This window comes from Micropterus salmoides, unplaced genomic scaffold (genome assembly GCF_014851395.1).
Source record: "Micropterus salmoides isolate LMB-PRFRI ecotype aquatic unplaced genomic scaffold, ASM1485139v1 Ms_hic_scaffold_14, whole genome shotgun sequence".
Classification (NCBI taxonomy): domain Eukaryota; kingdom Metazoa; phylum Chordata; class Actinopteri; order Centrarchiformes; family Centrarchidae; genus Micropterus; species Micropterus salmoides.
The window spans coordinates 9,860,599-9,868,564 of record NW_024040485.1 but is presented as its reverse complement, the minus strand read 5'-3'; the positions used below and the strand labels follow the sequence as shown (position 1 = coordinate 9,868,564).

Here is a 7,966-nt window from a genome sequence, read left to right as displayed (position 1 = left end):
ACATACAGATGGACAGACATTTGTGCCTATGGGTAATTCATGTATGTTGCCATTTAAGTTTGTAAGGATAGACGCCATCTTGTATACGATACAATCCCTCTCACACATGATGGCTGCTATGAATGGAAATGCTGATTGTGCAACAAGCCATCACAATTTTATCACCTTTTTGGGATTTTTATTTTTTTTCTGTTTTTCGTGTTTATGCATAAATGGCAGAAGCAGACCCTCGATACAAATGTAAGTTTCCAAAACTATATAGTGTTTTGTGCAAGATAAAAGCAAACTAAATTCAAGTTCATCATTCTACTGAACAATAAGCTTTATTTTAAGTTGCACAGGATGCGTTTACAGCTTGGAATCAGCATGAATAGCAATGAAGGGGTCCTCATCTCTGTTGCTGATGTTGAAATGGGTGCGGCCATCACCACCAACATTGATCTGTTTTCCAGTGCACCTGTTTCCTTCCTTCTGGCCAGAAATTACATCACAGTAGATTCCGCCAGGCATGCCAGTGTTCAGGGTCACATTCAGATCCCTGCATGTGAAGACAAGGTATTGTTTAAAAAAAAACAAAAAACAATTCACACTGTACAGCCAAGCAGTTACCGTATGTACAGAAACTGAGAAATAGTAAAAATGTTACATTTGTTAGAAGTTTTGTGTACACCTACAATACTAGTTGTACAATTTGTTTGCAGTTTTTATTAAGTAAAAGTAATGAGATGTTTTTTTAATATAAACAAAGTTTGATAAATGGGTAAAAGGCCCATGTTTAATATTGAAATGATTTTAAAGCCAACAGTGTATTATAAGGAAGTTAGTGTAAGATATAAAATAAAATCTATCTTACTGAAAGATTCAGACATGCATCCTATCCAGTTATTACATCTGGTGTTTACTTGATTTAAGGGTGAAAGTAGTATTTTGTCAGTACCAGTAAGATAGTTCTTACCAGTCATCATTGTTGAAGATGATGAAACCACGATTGCCACGTCCAAAGGCGACCTGGTTGCTTTCATTGTCCCACCAGTTGGAGTGAGGCTGTCCGTTGACTACGTTACGGAAAATAACCATGTTCCTTAGGGGAGATATCACAATGAAAATGTACATGTACATAGTGTTCACATCCATATGTTCAAGTAGAAGTGAATAATGTTCTGTGTGAAATGTCACCAGTTCCCCGTCTCTTGCTTCCTGAGAACTCACTTGATCTGACGCCATCTGTGCTCACACACCCATCCGTCTCCACAAGTCTGGTCTGGGTTGATGGGAACAGACTTTGTAGATCCATTACTGTGGCTGGGGGGGCCTATCCAGTCATTCTCATCCTACAAGATAATGATAGATGAATGTCTTCAACTATTTTTTTTACAAATACACACTGTACATGGCATTAAATCATTGTTCCTCCTTAAGGGAATTTACCTTTCCATTGACAATGTGGCGGTTCCAGCGGAAGCTAGACATCACCCGGGTTACTCCATAAGGGTGAGCCAGCATGTAGGCAACAGCCATCTTGTAGAGCCTGGGCTCCCAGAAGGTAACAATGGATGCACCACCAGCACCGTGGCCTCTCTGGTTGTCATGGTTGTCAATGAAGACGAGAGCATTGCCGTTGGGCATGAAACCCCATCCCTCTCCCCAGTTCCTGCACATGAGAATACAGTTTTAATAATGAAGCGTACACTTCCAAAACACAAAACTTTGGACAAATTATTACCTAAAGTAATTTAATTCAGAAACTCGAAAATGCACCAGTCAGTGATAAACTATGAATAATTTTGTGAAACATTTCGTCTCAAGAAACATAATTAGCAAGTGACCAATTCGCTAATTTATGCAGCAAATGGGATTGTAGCTCATGGTTAAATAAATATTCTACTTTGTCAATTTGATATGTGATTTAGGCACACCAACAGAAACACACATACCTTGTGTAAGACAGCTTCTCGCCGTTCCATTTTTTGAAGACAGTTCCCAGTTTGGCACCATATTTGAACTCAGTGACCCTTCCCAGATGGAAGTACTCTCTAACTGTGATAGCCTCACCTCCCAGATCAATAACCTAGAAGGAAATCAACATAATTAATTAGTCCTTAACCACATGGTTTAGATTAACTGCACCATGTCTATAATTTGTGGGTTGACAAAAAGTATTTTAACAAGTAAGCTTTTTAGATTCAGCTGTTTCTGCTGTTAAACATTCATGTTTTTAGTGAAGACAGAGCACACTTATTTTTGAGATCACAGAATGTTCTTTCAGCTTACAACCTTAGTTTTTTGAGTTTAGCGCATCTGGCTTCATCCTTTTACCTGTATTTCAGCAGGCACTTGTCAACTGCTTTAATGTGTTGTAATATTAAAGTTGGAGTACGGGACCTTTACAGATAAATAAATGTGTTTTACATTCAAGCTAGTACACACACACAGCTGATTAAGCCTATCACTGCCAGGTAAGTCTATTTGCAGTATACCAGAGGTCTTAAATCTGGGGCGAGGTAAATCTCAAAACGTTTTGCACTAGTTTGCAATGTTTTCGGATTGAACACCACGTTTCCTTGCAACGTTCCACAACGGGCTTCGAGGTATGTTTTCTACCGTTTGGTTGTGTGTGTCACAGGTGTAACCCAATCAGCTGTGACAAGTTTGTAAACAACGGTGATAAAAGGGGCAGGAAAATGCAGTGCACTTACTACACTACAGGGTAGTTGAGGCACCAATGTTTCTGTTGAAATAAAAAAAACAAAAAAACAAAAAAAAAAACTACTTGCTACCTTTTGTGAGGGCTGAACTCGCCCCTGGTGTCTATGATGACAGTGGTGACAATCAACCAGTGGTGATTGGTTTACCAGAGCTGAAGGGGGGAGCAACTCAGTCAGGGCGAGAGCTCCACAAACTGCCATCGCGGGAAACTGCACTACCCCAACTTTGTGGTCCAAGATGGCTGTCGGGGTATCAGCAGTTAGGGAAAGCTGTAGTTTATACTGTTTATTAGCACTTCTGTGTATTTGTGCGTCATAGAAATTTTCGTACACAAAGTACTGTCCAACGGCTGTCTGGTGGTGTTGCTACATTGTTTAGTATGCATAAATACAGCACAATGCATTTTTTTTATCAACCGGTATAACAATGGCTAACCTGGCTAGTTGGAAACAACAGCTGGTCGAGTGAGATTTTCCGACCTGTTAACTGGAACGTCATTCCCAGCTCCGACCTCCGAATTCTGAGGTAAATGGAACACAGCATAAGGGCAGACATGACTGTCACATTTCTCCACCTGGACAGGTTGGCATTTGTAAAATATTTGGAGTAAGCTATGTAGCTACTACATACTCTACCAAAATACTGGATTATTGTCTTGGAACTGTGGAAAAGTTTCTGTATTTCTGAACGTCATAAGCACACGTCGACAACGTTAACTGCTCTCACTGCCTGAAGGGGAGACAAAAGTTCCACACAGCAGGATAAACATCTGCTCCCAGAGTACATGTGTTTGTCATCTTGATTTCTGTGCTCATTTTCCCACGGGTCTGTTGACTGCCGTTTTGCACTATCAGTCAAAATATTGGTCATGTGGGAGGTTAGTACTCATCCAATCACATGCTTACATGTAGATTAGATGGGAGATGCCCAATCATGTACTTAAATGCAAATTAGTTTTGCTGGCAGCAGTTTATGTTTGCTCACTGCATGTTTCTTGCAGATCAAGTCCACATAAGTTCATTCATCCTTTTGGTTCTGCAAGATACCAGTAAAGCATACAACTATCAAAAACAGGTGAGCTGATGCCATGCATTTAACATGATGATGCATGCAGATCCATGTTCTCAATGCTATGTATATATTTAATGGAAATTAATGGTTGTATGCTAGTTGTTATTTTTTTTTGTTGACATTATTTGGCCATATGGGTGTGGAAAAAACATACCTCCTGGAAGATGAAGGGTCTGGAGCCATTAGGGAACCACTTGGTGTTTAGGTTGTGCAGACGACCGTAGATAGCTTCCAGGTCACCGGGCCACATGTGCTTGACGGCATCCACTCTGAATCCAGCCACACCCATGTCAATGAGCTTGTTCAAGAAGTCGGCCACCTTGCCCCTGACGTAATCTTTCTCCAGGGCGAGGTCCAACAGACCAACCAGACGACAGTCACGCACCTGGAGCAGTAAAATTGGAAAAAGTATTGTGAAATGTAAGACGGCAATAACAGCAATAACAGCAATTTTTTCTGATTGACAGTCATTACCTGATTGGCATCACTATAGTTCTCAATCTCGCCACTGCCAGTCCTACATTTGTTGTCATTGAAGTCCCAGGAGGAAAACGGGACACTGGGGAAGTCCCTCTTAGTAGCACTGAACCAGCTTCCACATGAAGAGTGGGTTCCCTCTCCAGCACTGGTGCCACACATGTGGTTGACGACAGCGTCCACATAGATGTTGACCTGTGGGTAGATACAGGATTGTAGGTGCAGTAAAACTAAACACCTCCCTTCTATCCCTCTTCACTTTCACTCATTTTCTCAGTTCATTCTCAGGTCATAGGAATATGCTGAAGCTGAAGCACACCTTTCTGACCAAAAAAGCATCAGCTAAATGTTGAAGAGTGAACGGCATTAATTCATTAAAATGTTGCGCTTTGTTCAAAAATGTCTTTTGTCTTAAAAATGCAAGGTGCCTGTTATTATACATCAGTTTGATGATGATGCAGAAAGTGTTATGCAATGTATCTGGTAATAATTTGTTGTCTTTTACAAGACTGTAGATTTATGAGGTGCTGTCAAATGCAGAAGAGCATTGTTCCTAATGCCTTTCACTAAATCACTGTTGTGATGTAGTTTACCCCAACGTTGTTGCATCTGGTGATCATGTCTCTTAACTCGTCCTCACTGCCAGACCTGGAGCACAGGTTGTAGCCGATTGGCTGGTATCTCTGCCACCAGGGCCTCCAGGGATTGTTCAGCACAATGTGCTCGTTTGGAGGAGAGATCTGAGCAACACAGAGGGAAGACATTACAGTAACGATCACTTTTAACACAACTACCTGCAAATAGAGGATTGTTGCTAAATAGAGTGAATATAGTATAAAGTATAAAGTTATTAAAGTGGCACTCAAGCCACATACAGATGGTATTGCACCCTTCCAAAAGGCTGTATATTCTAATAATAAGGCAAGATTTGTCTTCTTTTTTTGTATTTTATAATCAGCCTAAACGGGTATCACTTTTCCACTAATGCAAACTAAAGTGTTTTGTTTGAAATTAACCATTTTTCATACAGTGAAACACATTTTTCAACTAAAGTGTCACAATTCTGCCTGTCAATTCTGCTGGTAGTGCCTTCTACCTTTGCTACACTTTTGGTTTTTAATCTGTTTTGTTCCGACTTTATTGCCGAAACACATATTGACTATGACCGATATCAGTCATTGGAAAAGGAAGCCAGGGTTTTTGGATTAAGAGCAGCAGACCATGATTCACCCAGCCCAACAATCCAGACCAGGCTCCACGACGGGTGTGGTGAACTCGGAGGAGACTGAAAAGGAGCCATGTCAGCCCAGCTTTGATTTAAGGCTGCTCCTAAAGGTCTGGACACTGCAAACTGTTGTGCCCAAATCCTTACAGAGACGATAGATAGATATCTATCTATCTATCGAGTTTTATTTTATATGTTACCATATTTTAATATACACATAGTGTAGCTTGAAGGCACTACGAACTTTGTTTCATTATACAACCTTGTACCTTTTGCCAGTTCTGTGTCTTTGGAATACGTGCTCTGTTGTTGCTTCTGTTTGGCCACTCACGACTGTTTGAATTGTGAGTTTTGTAAAGAATGAAGCCTGGGAACTGAAGCGGATCCTGTTTGTGTCCTGGATTTGGGTCCTCAGCCTGCTTTTGCCTGTGCACTCGACAACAATCCTGACACAGAAAGCTTAAATCACCTGTTACCTGTTGATATTTTACTCCTCTGATCAATGTGATATAATTTTATAAAGTGATCTCAAGCTGTTGGGCAATTACTCCAGCGTGCGAATTATATAGTTTACCATGTGAAGTTTTTACCACGTTAAAAAGAAAACCCGCAAGCGCAGGATTCAGTAAACTAAAATGTGCTTACAATATCATTTAATGTATGCAGTCTGTAGATGATAAATCAAATTCATTACTCCAGTTCATGTGAGCCCCATACCACATGATATCTTTATTAATCAGAGGTCACTATTCTACAGTAAAACTGCCAGAAAGTCAGACACACAACAGCAGGCCATCATGACCGCTCAAAACAGACTCACACAATGCTGAACCAAAGACATTATCATACAATACAGTCTGCATTATCATATCTAATTCTTAATTCTTATCATTTCAAGTTTCAACTTTAAAAACCAAATATCTCCTTTGCTCTTGCTCATGTCGACTTTGAATGAAATGTAAAGTGCCTTCAATAACGAAGTTGTCATACACTGGGAATTTTGGGGTCTTTTAGGTCTGTGCAATGAGAAGCCTTTTGTTATGACTTGGCGCTATATAAATAAAACGGAATACATTTGAAATAACAAACCTGGATTTTAACATTTACCAGCTAAAACTCCTGAACAAATATCATGCCTATTGTAGAAAGACTCACAAAATATTTCCTTTCTAAATTTGTATCTACAATAACTAATCCTCAATTTCACTGCTCATGCCTAAGCACCAATGTTGGCTAACAATTAGGCTACATAAAATATAAAATGATATAGCTAGTGGTAATGAAATGCGTTATGAGATCAGCTAGGTAACATCACATAGCTCCTTAAAAGTAAAATAAATGCTAATAACGAAACTCTAAAAGTAGTAAGTTCAGTGTGTTGACCTGCAGCATCTCCATTAGCATGTCATGCACTGAACAGGAGCGCTGCAGACAAGACGTTCAACTAACGTCAAGGTTAGGAAACGGTATGGTCTATTTTAAGATTCTTGAAAATGACGCAAGAGTATGCGAATCCCCTCCCCCCCTCATGACATATTGGACTTATCTTTTCTGCCGTTTGTTACCACATGTGTGCAAAACCTGCCATTTTCAGCTTGCAGCTTGATTATTTATTGACTGGCATCATTTTAGAATAGAAATAGAAGGATGCGTCCTCCTTCTCCAGATCTTTTCCGCCTTTGTTAAGCCATACCTGAACTCCACCAAAGCCATTGGGACCCAAGAAGCGCTCACACTCTGCAGCGATGTCCGCCCAGCGCCACTCAAACAGGTGGACGATGGAGGTCCTGCCCTGCTTGGTGTGGGGGTTGTGCTGGGCAAGGCTCAGTCCAAACAGAGCCACCAGAATTAACAACTTCATGCTTTCCACGGATGAGCAGGAAAACCACACTCACCTGCTGCCCCACCGTATTTATACTCATTTTCTCTCTCTCCTAGGCCAATGAGAGACTCAGCATGGAGGTTAAACAGGTGCTTCTTTCTCATGGCTTGTTTGAGGTATGTACAGATTGGAACCTGTCAAACATGTGGTGTGAATAACGTCTTTACCCAAATACAAAAACGAATTGCTTACAGAGAGTGAAAATTTGCCAAAGATCCTCAGGCTTTCTTGTTAATTTGCTGACAGTGACCTACTGTATCTGTTGCACTGAATGTGATCCTCTCTGCAAAACAAACTCGAACATAAACTTTGCTTTATTATGTGTCAGTAACTTCAAGGCTTTAACTGCAACATTTTCCCATAAAAAAAAACATTATTTTAAACATTCTTTAAACATTACCATAATACCATCTTTGGTTATTAATTAGATTTATCTGATTCAAATTTAAAGACATAAAAAATATATATAGTTTAAAACTCTTACTGCTCAGAACACAACTGTTTAGGTCTTTCCTGCTTTAGTCTTGTGTTCTCTCAGTAACCAGATGATGTTGCAACAGCTAGTTGAAGCTTATCCTGAGTTACAAAACCTTGTTTTGGAACAC

The 7,966-nt window shown here is 40.1% G+C and overlaps 2 protein-coding genes and 1 long non-coding RNA gene across 3 annotated transcripts in view; 1 reads left to right on the top strand and 2 right to left on the bottom strand.

Annotated features, from left to right (window-relative positions):
- Nucleotides 1–297: 297 nt before the first annotated feature.
- Nucleotides 298–7,430, bottom strand: amy2a (amylase alpha 2A). The gene is made up of 9 exons (XM_038717543.1): nucleotides 7,173–7,430; nucleotides 4,848–4,994; nucleotides 4,252–4,449; nucleotides 3,932–4,162; nucleotides 1,935–2,068; nucleotides 1,429–1,651; nucleotides 1,210–1,331; nucleotides 956–1,081; nucleotides 298–538 (listed from the first exon to the last, which is right to left on the bottom strand). The coding sequence occupies exons 1-9, from the start codon at nucleotides 7,338–7,340 to the stop codon at nucleotides 349–351; spliced, it is 1,539 nt and encodes a 512-aa protein (XP_038573471.1). The 5' UTR covers nucleotides 7,341–7,430; the 3' UTR covers nucleotides 298–348.
- Nucleotides 2,075–3,925, bottom strand: LOC119901834. Its single transcript, XR_005444254.1, has 3 exons — nucleotides 3,337–3,925; nucleotides 3,142–3,226; nucleotides 2,075–2,947 (listed from the first exon to the last, which is right to left on the bottom strand). It is a non-coding gene; the product is annotated as an uncharacterized LOC119901834 (long non-coding RNA).
- The window catches only part of LOC119901832 (collagen alpha-1(XI) chain-like), a 116,783-nt gene continuing 116,160 nt past the window's right edge, over nucleotides 7,344–7,966 (top strand). Inside the window, exon 1 of the mRNA XM_038717541.1 lies at nucleotides 7,344–7,477. The gene's annotated coding sequence lies outside the window, so the exon portion shown is untranslated. The remainder of the gene's footprint in view (nucleotides 7,478–7,966) is intronic.

Coding starts and splice junctions, on each gene's coding strand:
- amy2a (XM_038717543.1), bottom strand. CDS start 7,340: ATGAAGTTGTTAATTCTGGTGGCTCTGTTTGGACTGAGCCTTGCCCAG. Junction 4,995..7,172: donor ATGGCTTTGGTGGAGTTCAG/GTATGGCTTAAC, acceptor TGTGTTGCTCAG/ATCTCTCCTCCAAACGAGCA. Junction 4,450..4,847: donor CCAGATGCAACAACGTTGGG/GTAAACTACATC, acceptor ATCTACCCACAG/GTCAACATCTATGTGGACGC.